This window comes from Girardinichthys multiradiatus, chromosome 21, assembly GCF_021462225.1.
Source record: "Girardinichthys multiradiatus isolate DD_20200921_A chromosome 21, DD_fGirMul_XY1, whole genome shotgun sequence".
NCBI lineage: Eukaryota > Metazoa > Chordata > Actinopteri > Cyprinodontiformes > Goodeidae > Girardinichthys > Girardinichthys multiradiatus.
The window spans coordinates 23,446,319-23,459,646 of NC_061813.1; the positions used below are offsets into that span (position 1 = coordinate 23,446,319).

Genomic DNA, 13,328 nt, shown 5'->3' on the forward strand with positions numbered 1-13,328 from the left:
TAACCTTCCACCACATGTTTGCTGAGTTCCATGACTACTGGAAAAATGTGAATGTGTGTTCTTGTTGGCTTTCTTTTAACAACAGATTTCTTCTTGCCTCTTTTCCATAAATCCCAGATTTGGAGGGTGAACAACTAATAGTTGTTAAACATATTCTTCCACCTGAAGAATATATCTAACCAACTGCTCCAGAATTAGTATGGATGGGCATGTCTTGGTGGGTATGTAGTGTCCCATATCCTTTCCTTTTCAGATGATGGATTGAACAGCACCACACGAGATATTCAATGCTTTTTTGCTATGTCTTCTGCCTGACTTATGACAAACACAAAACAGGACTTCTTATAGATTTCTTCAAATAATCAAGTTCACAAGTAATAGTTGTCCAACTGACAGATTTCCCCACCTGAGCAGTGCAATGGGAAATGTTCTAAGCTTGGGATGTTTTTTATACCCTAACCCTGTTTTAAACTCCACAGCTTATCCGGGACCTATTTACTGTGTTTGTTAGTCTTCATGATTGCGTTTGCCACGCAAGGTATATGATATTAGTGCATGAGGCTGATGAGAACACATAACAGGGTAGACCATTGCAACATAATGACCCAGAAAGCTTAATTCAGGTAAAATGTCTCAATTTAATCTGTATTTTCCAGCAGACAGTGTGTGTGTAACATAATTTTGACAGAAGCTATATGCTGCATTAGGGAACCAAGCTGCCTTGGTTCTCTAATTCAGTTACAGATATTGAATTGGACTGAATTGAACATTACTTTATGCAACTTATCTGGAAACAGTCCTGTTCATGGTTTTTAACTAGCAATACATCTTAATGTGAATTAGGATAGCATATAAACAAATAAAAAAAAATTGTTACACCTTAAAAATTGTCAGACTATTATTACACAGTGACTGAGGTGCTTTTAGAAAAATGTGGCACTGCAAACAGATGAGGAGATCACAGACTTATGTCAGTAGTTTGAACTGAATCCAAAGAAAACTATTTTCACTTAAAGCGGCAGTTTTTTTTTCTGTTACCAAACATTTAAAGAGACAATATAGTAGAGTATATCGCATTAGTGTGTTTTAAAGCTTTCTGGCAGACCTATGTGATTAAATAACACACTCCTTAATGTCAGCATTTAACCTCTGCCAGGCTCTTTAAAAATAATGTATGTTTGCTGTGCATTCACATTGAATGCCATCACACATTCTTACAACTGACCAACTGTAAAGAAATTGATTATTTTCACGTTATAGGAGTTGTTAGATTTATTATGCGAAAGAAGAATAACCCTGCTAAAGCTGCATGCTATTTATATATGTTCAATGTATACAATATGCTTTTGAACAGCAGCTGCAGAGACACATGTCAACATTTAGCATATTATTGGGAGTATTGCATGCAGAAAAAGGAGGAACATCAGTCACAAGATGCAACAGAGTTGTGACTAATGGTAAAAATCGGGAATTACAAACTGCTTACAAATTCATATGTTTAATCCTTAAGAAGGAAGGACATTGTAATACATATGATGTGCAGGAGTTAACTTAAAGATTTCCTCTAAGTGATATTTCATAGATACAGAGGAGTAAACAGTTTACACAAGACCTGATGCCTGTATTTTACAGATGCGTAAGGTGCACTTTGAACTACAATCGCTATTTATTGAAGATTTGATGTCTTCACTGCCGGCCATCGTATCTTTGCCTACACTGTGAATCTTTTTAGAAGTACTCAATGGGGTCATGGTGGCTCTTGGAGACCTGCATGTTGCTCAGCTCAACTTCTCCTCCATAACATGGGAGTTTTTTCCAAACACGGAGGTGAATATGATCATCTCCGCCGATGTAAACCTGAAAGGACACCATAAACCAAGTTAAATAGCATCTTTTCAAGCAGTGGTAGTGGTAAGGGGGTATACTGCATGCAGTGACATCAAAGCCTGTTGATGTCCTTCAGTTGGGGAAAAAAACATGTTAAATGTAATTAAAATGCTAAATATGGTCTGCAAACAGCCACTCTTTATGTCTGTGGAAAAATTGGTGTCTATTACAGTGCCTTCCAAAAGTATTCATTTACTGTTTGAACTTTTTCACATTTTGTCTCTTTACAACCCTTCCACAGGATCTGCTGGTCATCTTCTACACTACCATAATTCAGTCTGTCCTGTCTTTGTCCATCTCAGTGTGGTTTGGCTCATCCACAAGACAAGACAGTTCCAGACTGCAACGAACAGTCAGGTCTGCAGAGAGAGACAATAGAGCTGACCTCGCCTTCATCCAACTTTACCTTCAGGTTGGCGCTACAGAGCGCTGTCTGTTAAAACCAGCCGTCACAGAAACAGCTTCTTCCTCCAGGCTGTTTCTCTGATGAACACTTGACAGTCAGAGTTCCAGAACAACACCATGCATACTTGGACTGATCTCACATTATCTTCTTTGTAAAGTCACTTGTGTATATATGTACATTTTAAAGATATCTATCTATATTAAAAAAATAAATCTTCACTGAGAGTGTAGTGTACCGGAGTCAAATTCCTTGTTTGTGTGCACAAACAAGGCAATAAACTGATTCCGATTCTGATAAATTTCAAGGTATTTTTTGGGACTCCTTATGAGAAACTAGTGGAAATGAAAAATGATTTTCAAAATTCTCTACAATAAAAAAAAAATCTAAAAAGGGTAGCAAGCATGTACTGTAATACCTACAAATACAATCAAGTGTCCATCTGTAGGTAATTACATAAATCCCAGTAGAAATACAGTTCCTCTGTGAAGGTGCTCGGATCAACGGAGACCAAAGTTAAATTTTCTGGCTTGCAAGAAAATTAACACTACACATCATTCAGAACACACCGTCTGTGATACTGTGAACAATGGTGGTGGCAGCATCATGCTGTGGGTACAGGGAAGGGACAGGGAAGTTGGTTAGAGCTGATGAGAAGATGGGTGGAGCTAAGTATAGGAGAATGCTGGAAGCAAGCCTCTAAGATGATACAAAGGTTTAGATCAAAGTATATTCATCTGCTAAAATGGCCTAGTCAAAGTTCAGTTAAGCTATTGTTTAAAGAAAAACAGATATGAATTAATTGAAAAATAAAAATCTTTAGTCTTTATAAAGTCTAAAGTCTTTATACGTAAAGGTAATTACAGATAAAGGTCATTCCACAAAGTTTAGACTCAATTATGTGCTATTTCGTTTCAGTCTGTAACATTAATGAAAAAAACATCGAAATACATTAAACTTTTGGTTAATAAGATGGCAAAATGTGAAAAACCTCAAGGGAAATGACTACTTCTGCAAAGCACTAAGCTAAAGTGAGGAGCAAGATTCAAATTCAAAGACACGCAGTTAATTATACATTGTTAAATTATATAAATTATATTACAATAACTTGACTGAGATTAGTTACTTTTGAAAGTTTATGCGCTCAGGACTAAGAAAGCATCAGGGACAGGATGTCCTAAATTAGGTTATTAAATTCGGGGACACAGATTAAACTTATAGCCCCCTCAACCTCATAAAAACAACATTGCCTTAATGAAGTAGTTTGTTCCAGCTACAGTCTGAGTCTTGTAGCTCTTGGCTGTGAAAACATCATAGGTCTTCCCTGCTTTCTCTTCCACATGAGGCTTCACCTAAGAAATAATGAGGACACAACATAAAAATTAAACACAGACCCCCACCCTCCAGAGAGATAAAGGGCTCATGTCCAAATGGGTGTGGCAGTAATCATATTTGAACTTACTTTATCACAGATCTGCTGAACATTTTCATCAGCATCCTTTGTCTCAGAGGATATTCCTCCACGCCTTACCTCCATGACAGTTTTTGTAGCATAAACAGAAATAAAACAACAGAGATGTGGTAAACCAGTTAGTGTGTGTCATTCACAGAGGAATTCAGCAGGAGCCCTGACTGTATAGCTCCATGTTTTTGGACTGTGGCATTAACTTCAACGGAGAGGGGTGGAGGGGAGTGCTGCTTTTTTAATGCTTTCATGAGGAAATTCAGAAAATACATGCATTTCCCCCCCAAAACAATTAACTTTACATGTTTATCCACATGGTGTAGGTAACTTTATTAACCTGGAAGGCAAATAAGAAAAGTAGTTTTAACCATTTTCCACTTTTTCACCTTTCAGTCACATAGTTCAGTCCTAGAAGCATTTGTGCTTTACTGCAGGACAGCTGACTGTACTGCAGGGAGACGTCTGAGTGTATCAGGAACTATAAAAAATCTTGATCAGTGTTTCGCATTCCTTTGTCTGTGTGCAGCAAATGTGTTGTAGTGACTGACTTGCAAAGAAATTTATGTTTTATTATTGCACAAATTCACACAAAACGTTTACTCTGGACAGTTTAATGAGGTTTACTACTCTTTGTAAATTGTCAATGTTTAAATAATGTGCAGAAACAAATACATTACATTACAGTTATCCTGTTTAGCTGAGCTCCTACATTTTCACATTTTATTTGCTTCTTTAACATAAAATCCACTCTTTGTAGGAAAATATGGCCTGTTTCACAAAGTGTGAGTGAAATCTCAAACTGAAGATCTTCTTGTAGTTATTTGAACTACATGCCTCAGATGTAAGAAATTTCCAAAGACTTCTCAAACCGCTGCTTTAACACTGATTTAAAAGTCAAAGCAGGTTCTACAATAAGTAAACAACTGATAACTGCTTTTGACGTAAAAAAAAATATTTTGAAGTAGTTTAGCCTAAATAAGTTATTTGTTAATGTAGATAAATCTAAGTTAATCACATTTTTATTTAAAATTAAAAAGTACTAGAACGCTATATCCAGTTTTCTATATATTGAAAATAATTTAATATGTCAGGTTTCATTATCAAGGTTTCTCTGTGTTTTCAATGAGAAAAATCAAAGTTGGAAATATCATATTTATTTTATTTCAAGCAAAATATTCAAATCTATTTGGATCATTAGTAAGCTTTGTAATTTAGTTTACCAGACGTTTTTTTAGAACTCTTTCCTAAAGTTTGATTTATATCTATCTTATTTGTTGTACTGGTATATTGGGACTTACCAATCCTTCTTATATTCATAGGCTCTTTGTTTTGCAAAACACATTTTGTAGATTTGTGGCATTGAGCCCTAGGTTTGATCATTCAGCATCTCTATTTGAAGAACTTTTTTATATAGATAAATATTTAACTTTTGTTTTAATTTATAAATTAATGTCTGGCCAGCTTTATCTTTAGGTCTTTGTAAAAACCGTTTTTTGTGACAAATAGTAATGTGGACAATCATAAAAGAAGTGGATAAACTTTACTTTCCATATTGTAATAATAAACATAGTCATTTTAATCTGCCACAGATGGGTCCAATTATGGCATAATTATATCCTGCAGTTCAGTCCATCTTTTTGAATAATTTTAAGGATAACTTAAAAAACATTGATGAATGAATCATAGTTTTGAAAATTACAACAATGACACAGGAAAGAATCCAATGAACAAACTTGATCTTTATTACATGAGAAAGAGTCTGCAAAAATAGTCCGTGACGCAAAAGGCTGGTTTGAGGCAAAATGAGGCAAAGGTCAAAAAATCCAAAGTTCAAGGCAAGACAAAAACTTGTTATATTTATTTATGATGTAACTTTTTTATACATTTCCCAGTCCTTTAATTTGTTTCTCTTTTTGATTGTAGTATTCTTTTTCACGGCTCATTTCTTCTATTTCACTCTTAATGTGTCAACTTCAGTTTTTTCGATTTGGCAATTTTAAGTTAGCAATGTTGAGATTTATAATGAACCCTTTGAGGTTTTCTTATCTCACCTGCACATTTGGCTTATTTCCTTGTGTATCTGTTGAGAATTGCTGTGTTTTACTCTGCGCAAATCAAGAATTAATCACCTAACTAGCCAGCTGCTCTCCACATCCATTAGACTATCACAACAGCACCTCCTTGTCTGGTTAACTCCTGTTCTGGTCACCAGCTGTTTAAACATCTTTGTCATGTGGGGTGATCTAGGGCAAAAATTAATCTTACATGCTGAGATTTAATTTTGCTTGGTTTTAAAATTCTTTAGCAAGTTTCTTTCATAATTTTATTTATTTCTGTTTTTGGCCTTTTGTACAAATTACCTTCTGCTCAGATTTCTGTTTCACTTCAGCTTTTTCAACAGATTTGAGGTGATGATTCATATTGTAATTTTACAGAAACTGCATTTTTTTCTGGCTTATAGCTGCAAGTACATATGCAGCATGCACAGTCGTGAATAAGAGACTGTTGTAGTTTTGTTTTTGACCATCTCCATGGCAACATCTCTGAATCCAGCTGGATCTGTTAGCTTAGTGGTTGCCAACATCCTTCTGTCCAGATGATTATTTGGTGACTTTGCTGCAAAACCCACATCCTGACAATGTGGCACATATCTGAAAGTGATGGGGACTACTGCCACCCAGTGGCCAGTAACGCAATTGGTTAAATAATGGCTGTGGATCCATGCTGGTGGAGAGACATTGCTGACCAGGGAGTCACAGATTTATTAGGCAAGCCATACCGCTGCTTGGGCTTCAAGAAATGCAACAGGTGTGGCTGTACTCCAAAGTGCACCACATTCATGTGGTATTGTAACACAATTTTGATCAATTATACATTTGTAGTTCATATAAAACATGACAAACAAATAACTGCCACTTGTGTCGTGTAAAGAGCTCAGTTTGACCGATGAGCACACTCACTTAGAGAAGCAGTAAGGTTGAAATAAAAAAGCTTTTATTTTTTTAGCATGGCTTTGGAAGTATTTGGGAGATATTCAGTATATTTCTTCCTGGTTGGGCCCGGGCTAAGAGGGGTGCTGAGGTTAGGGCTCTAAAAAGATAGAATAGAATAGAATAGAATAGAATAGAATAGAATAGAATAGAATAGAATTCTTTATTTTCATTGCTCTACATGGGTGCAAGGACATTTTCAAAACAAAACAAAACAGAACAAAAACAGTGCAGGCAAGTAGTGCAAATTAAAGAAAATAAATATTAAAAAGTTAAAAAAGTTATATAGTTATAAAAAGTTATAAAAAAGGTTGTAAGAAGGACTGTGCAGGTGGAAAAAAATTGAATATTGACAAGTTGTTCCAGTATTGCACATGAGGTAGCATATTGCACTTAGTGTTGAAGAAATTGCACGGAATGTATTTACTGTTTATGTCATAATTGATAGTGACAGTTGTTACAGTGTACATGAGGCGTTCAGGGCAACAACAGGTCTCGGAAAAAAGCTGTTTTTCAGTCTGTTTGTTTTTGTCATTGCCCTGAAACGCCTCCAAGAGTGGAGCAGTTGAAAAACATAGTGACCGGGGTGTGAGGAGTCCCTGATGATGCTGTGGGCTCTCCTGAAGCAGCGGGTGGAGTAAATCTCCTCCAGGGAGGGGAGAGGCAGCCAATCAGTCTCTGGGCGATGTTGATGACCCGTTGGAGCTGCTTCCTCTCTGCTGTAGTGCAGCTGGAGAACCACAGCGAGATGCCACAGCCCAACACCGACTCCACAGAGCAGCGGTAGAAGGACAGCAGCAGCTCTGGTCGCAGGTTGTTCTTCCTGAGAATCCTCAGGAAGTACAGTATCTGCTGCGCCTTCTTCAGGATCGCCGTAGAGTTAGTAGTCCACGTCAGATCCTCGCTGATGTGGGTGCCCAGGAACCTGAAGTCCGGCACCATCTCCACCCTGTCCCCGTTGATGGTGATGGGCTGTGTGTCCTGTTTACACCTCCGAAAGTCAACAATAAGCTCCTTTGACTTGGAGGTGTTCAGAGTCAGGTTATTGTCCATGCACCATGCTGACAGATGCTCCACCTCCGCCCTGTAAGCCGTCTCATCCCCTCCTGAGATGAGCCCCACCACTGTGGTGTCGTCCGCGAACTTGATGATGGTGTTGCTCAGGTGGGTGGGGGTGCAGTCTTGGGTGTAGAGGGTGTAGAGCAGGGGGCTCAGCACACAGCCCTGTGGAGAGCCCGTGCTGGTCCTCAGTGGAGAGGACAGGTGATGTCCTGCTCTCACCCTCTGGGAGCAGTCTGTCAGAAAGTCCATAATCCAACTACAGGTGCTGTTGGAGAGACCCAAGTGTCCCAGTTTGCTCACCAGCCGGCTCGGGATGATGGTGTTGAACACCGAGCTGAAGTCCAGGAAGAGCAGCCTCGTGTAGCTCCCTTGCTGCTCCACGTGGGTCAGCGTGGTGTACAGAGCGGTGGCGATGGCATCCTCCGTGGACCGGTTGGCCCTGTTGGCAAACTGGTGGGGGTCGAGTGTGGGGGGCAGGTGTGAAGTGATATGACCCCGTACCAGTTTCTCGAAGCACTTCATGACGATGGGCGTGAGTGCTACTGGCCGGTAGTCACTCAGGCTGGTGATGTTAGTCTGTTTAGGCAGAGGGACGATGGTGGAGGACTTCAGGCAGGGTGGGATGGAGCACTGGGAGAGGGACTGGTTAAAGATGGCAGTGAAGATCCCCACCAACTGGTGTGCGCAGTCCCTCAGCACCCTCCCAGTCACCCCGTCGGGTCCAGCAGCTTTGCGCGGGTTCACTGCCCTCAAGACTTTCCTCACCTCCTGTGTCTCCACAGTGAAGGTCTGGTTGTCGAGGGGTGTAGACTGCAGTGTGGGTCCCTCTGGTGGTTCAACCTCAAAGCGGGCGAAGAAGTGGTTAAGCTCCTCCGCCAGTGAAGCGTTCCCAGAGATCACAGTGGTGTTGCTGGATCTGTAGTTGGTCAGGTGCTGGAATCCCTGCCACACCTGTCTGCTGTTATTTCTGCTGAAGTCGGCTTCGATCCTCTGCCTGTAGTCGGCCTTGGCCTCTCTGATGCCTCTCTTCAGATGGTGTAATGCCAAAAGAACACAAGATCGATGTATGAATAAAATACAAGCTGAAGGATTAAATTGACTCATAAACATGTGTCATTCCACAGATATTTACTTTTAAAGCTTTTTTTTATTGACAGAGGGCACTTAGCAAAGTGGCCTCTGTCAATAAAAAATTTATAAATCTTTATTTTATCTGTTTAAGATTATTCAGATTTTTCTAAATTTGAAGCTTCTGGAAAGTCTTATTTACAGGTGCTGGTCATAAAATAAGACTATCATGAAAATATTTATTTATTTCAGTAATTCCATTCAAAAAGTGCAACTTGTATATTTTATTCATTCATTACACACAGACTGATATATTTCAAATGTTAATTCCTTTAATTTTGATGATTATAACTGACAACTAATGAAAACCCCAAATTTAGTATCTCAGAAAATTAGAATATTGTGAAAAGGTTAAATATTGAAGACACCTGGTGCCACACTCTGATTAACTCAAAATACCTGCAAAGGCCTTTAAATGGTCTCTCAGTCTAGTTCTATAGGCTACACAATCATGGGGGAGACTGCTGATTTGACAGTTGTCCAAAAGACGACCATTGACACCTTGCACAAGGAACGCAAGACACAAAAGGTCATTGCTAAAGAGGCTGGCTGCTCACAGAGCTCTGGGTCTAAGCACATTAATAGAGAGACGAAGGGAAGGAAAGATGTGGTAGAAAAAAGTCTACAACAATAGTGATAACCGCACCCTGGAGAGGATTGTGAAACAAAACCCATTCAGAAATGTGGCGGAGATTCACAAAGAGTGGACTGCAGCTGGAGTCAGTTCTTCAAGAACCACCACGCACAGATGTATGCAAGACATGGGTTACAGCTGTCGCATTCCTTGCGTCAAGCCACTCTAGAACAAGAGACAGCATCAGAAGCATCTTGCCTGGGCTAAAACAAAAAGGACTGGGCTGCTGCTGAGTGGTCCAAAGTTATGTTCTCTGATGAAAGTAAATTTTACATTTCCTTTAGAAATCAAGGTCCCAGAGTCTGGAGGAAGAGAGGAAAGGTACAGAATCCACAATCCTTGAGGTCCAGTGTAAAGTTTCCACAGTCAGTGATGGTTTGGGGTGCCATGTCATCTGCTGGTGTTGGTCCACTGTGTTTTCTGAGGTCCAAGGTCAACGCAGCCGTCTACCAGGAAATTTTAGAGCACTTCATGCTTCCTTCTGCTGACCAATATTATGGAAATGCAGATTTCATTTTCCAACAGGACTTGGCACCTGCACACAGTGCCAAAGCTACCAGTACCTGGTTGAAGGACCATGGTATCCCTGTTCTTAATTGGCCAGCAAACTCACCTGACCTTAACCCCATAGAAAATCTATGGGGTATGTGAAGAGGAAGATGCTATACGCTAGACCCAACAATTCAGAAGAGCTGAAGGCCACTATCATAGCAACCTGCGCTCTTATAACATCTGAGCAGTGCCACAGACGGATCGACTCCATGTCACATTGCTCACATTTCGACTCACTGTCACATTGCTGCTGTAATCCAGCAAAAGGAGCTCCAACTAAGTATTGAGTGCTGTACAAGCCCGTTCTTTTCATGTTCATACTTTTCAGTTGGCCAACATTTCTAAAAATGCTTTTTTTTGTATCGGTCTTAAGTAATATTCTAATTTTCCGAGATACTGAATTTGGGTTTTTCATTAGTTGTTATTTATAATCATCGAAATTAAAAAAAATAAACATTTGAAATATCTCAGTCTGTGTGTAATTAATTGAATATAATATATAAGTTTCACTTTTTCAATGGAATTACTGAATGATACATCAGGGCCTTTTTTATCATTCTGTCCTTCACCAAGACAGGTCAGGTGCCAGCTTGCATGATGGCTCACATCAACGGGTGTGTAGGTGTGTGTCCACGAATGAAAGAAAACCCCTATAGTACAACAGTGCAATTACTTTATCCAAATCTCAGAAGGAACAGTTTTCATTCAGCCATATTACACTGCTCATATTGTAAAATCCAAGACATTTAGCTAGGACTCTTTTACAAGCTTTGCACTACTCTGCTGGAAACCACATTTATGTAGATCTGGTAGTTGACTCCTTTAAGGACGGATTTCCCTCTTTGCTGACTTTGCTGTTAGAAACAGTAAATTCATTTGGATAGAACTGGAAGAAATCTGCCACCTGGACCACATTTTCCCCTTTTCTTTGTTAGATTTCAAACCTATCCATCTCTGTTTTCTAAGTTCTTTGCCGTATGTGTCTGACTTACAGTTAAAAGAAATAGCATACACGTTATGAAAAAGTTCAATAATTTTTGTCACTCATTTCAGAAAGTGAAGCTCATATTCTATAGATTTATTACACACAGAGTGAAGTAATGCAAGCTATTATTTCTTTAAATATGGATAAAAATGGCTTGCAGATAATGAAAACCCTAAATCTTTTACTTTTTCATGATATTATAATTTGTTTGAGCTGTACTTGTAAAATGCGTACAAAGGTGCAACGCAGAGGCAAATTTTTCAAACTAACATGCACACTCACTCAAGCTCATGTCAATTTAGATAAATCAAATAATTAAACTGGCTGCATAAAACCTTTTTATATTTTGTTAAGTATGCATGAGTTTGAACTTTGAGAGGAATCTGAAAACCCATACATGCACAGAAAAAACATCCAAACTTCCCTAACAAAGAAGAATCGTTTTGAATCGGAGGCGATTCTTCTACTTAAGCACTTACAGTATGAATCCGCCACAAACACCAGCAAGACATCTTTGACACATTTCTGAATGTCTTCCAAACTGAAGACTTTCTTGTTAATATATTCCTGCTGTGAGGTTTGTACTTTAACAGTACGTTCTGTACTTTTAAGTAGAACTGTAGTACATTATCTTGTGCATAATTTTTTTCCAATTGTACAAATATTCTGCCTAATGATGTCTGATTGTAAGCTGGCTGCCTCTGCACCATATCCAGCAGTGACCTCCTCCCATTATCTGGCACTTCATAGCTGCTAGCCTGGTTAGCTCGTTAGGATCCAAGAAGCACGTAAATGCAAAAGACTTTAGTTTGAGTCCAACATAGGTCATTTATAAAGTTTTCCTGCCTAATTTGCAGTTATAAAGATTTAGTGAAGCTTTTATTGCAGAAGTGTTTAACAGAGATATAAAATTTTAAAAAGTGACACATACTCTGTTTCAGTTGCTTTAATAACACACAGCATTGGTGTTGTCTAACTCAACATTCCTAGATTAGTTATTTTTATTTAATTTGAATTACATGACATTTACTGACCATAAACATACACAATCTGACCTTTCACCCACAAGGTACTTAAAAATATTCTTGGCGGACCTCTTGGATTAACCATAACCTTGAAATTTGAAGGATTATGGAACAACTGGAAATTTTCAAAGACATGGCCACCCCTCTCAAACGAAATCATTAATCAGGGAAGAAGCCAAGAGGACCATGGTAACTCTGGAGGAGTTGCAGAGATCTACAGCTCAGAAGGGGGAATTGTCGACGTTGACAGGACATCTACTTGTGAACTCCACAACTGTGGTCTTTCTGGAAGAGTGCTAAGTAGAAATCCACAATGGACATTTTGACTAACACCCAAAATGCTATATGTGTTGGAAAACTAACCCTGCACATCACCCTGAATGTACCATTCCCACTGTAAAACACAGTGGTGGCAGACTTATGCTGAGGGGATTATCTCTTTTTTTGCTATGCACTACTTTGTCTGTCTGTAAAATTAACCTCAATAGAACATGTTGAAATTTGAATATAATTAAAAAGGTTAACAGTAGAAATACGTATGCAAGACACTGTTAGGATTTGTTTTAAATATTAAGTTATCCTTAAAACTATATGTTATAGCCAACAAATCCTGCACTTTCACATCAACATATTTCTGTCATATAGTCAACAAGATCTATGAAGATTTACAAAGGAAATCTCCTAAAATTATTTAATCTGATTATGGGGGTTCACTTTAACTTCCATATTGTTTGGAAACTGATCATTTTATGCTTTTGACTCTGACCAAAGCACACTGTAAAATAAACACAAAAATTGCAGTCAAATTGAGAAAATCTGCTGGACAAGCGTGAAAAATCTGGTACTTATGAGAAATTCAGCTGTGAAATACTTCTTAAGCCGATTCATTGGTGTAAAACAGAACAGGACACCTTTTTATTCTAAATTTGGCCAACCGGCCTAGATTTGATGCATTGTCTATAAGCTTTTGTGTTAAATCAGGATGTCATCATGACAATAAAGAACTGCAAAGACCCGAAGCTAAAGTGAAGAGTCGTTTTATTTGGGCTAAATGTAACTGGAGGAGATTGTACCGGAATGAGAAAGTAGTACTTTAGATCAAAGAGGAAGCTTTGCTGTTTATCTACATTTTTCAGCGAAGAAGTTAGGGCCCCATCTGTTAACCTGTAATACATATGTGGCAAACAGCTTGCTTAA

The 13,328-nt window shown here is 38.6% G+C and overlaps 1 protein-coding gene across 1 annotated transcript; it reads right to left on the minus strand.

Annotated features, from left to right (window-relative positions):
• Window positions 1-618: 618 nt before the first annotated feature.
• On the minus strand, window positions 619-3,935 carry LOC124858516 (cystatin-B-like). The gene is made up of 3 exons (XM_047350586.1): window positions 3,753-3,935; window positions 3,541-3,642; window positions 619-1,857 (listed from the first exon to the last, which is right to left on the minus strand). Exons 1-3 carry the CDS (start codon window positions 3,825-3,827, stop codon window positions 1,729-1,731), a joined length of 306 nt encoding a protein of 101 aa, XP_047206542.1. The 5' UTR covers window positions 3,828-3,935; the 3' UTR covers window positions 619-1,728.
• Between the last annotated feature and the right edge of the window lie 9,393 nt (window positions 3,936-13,328).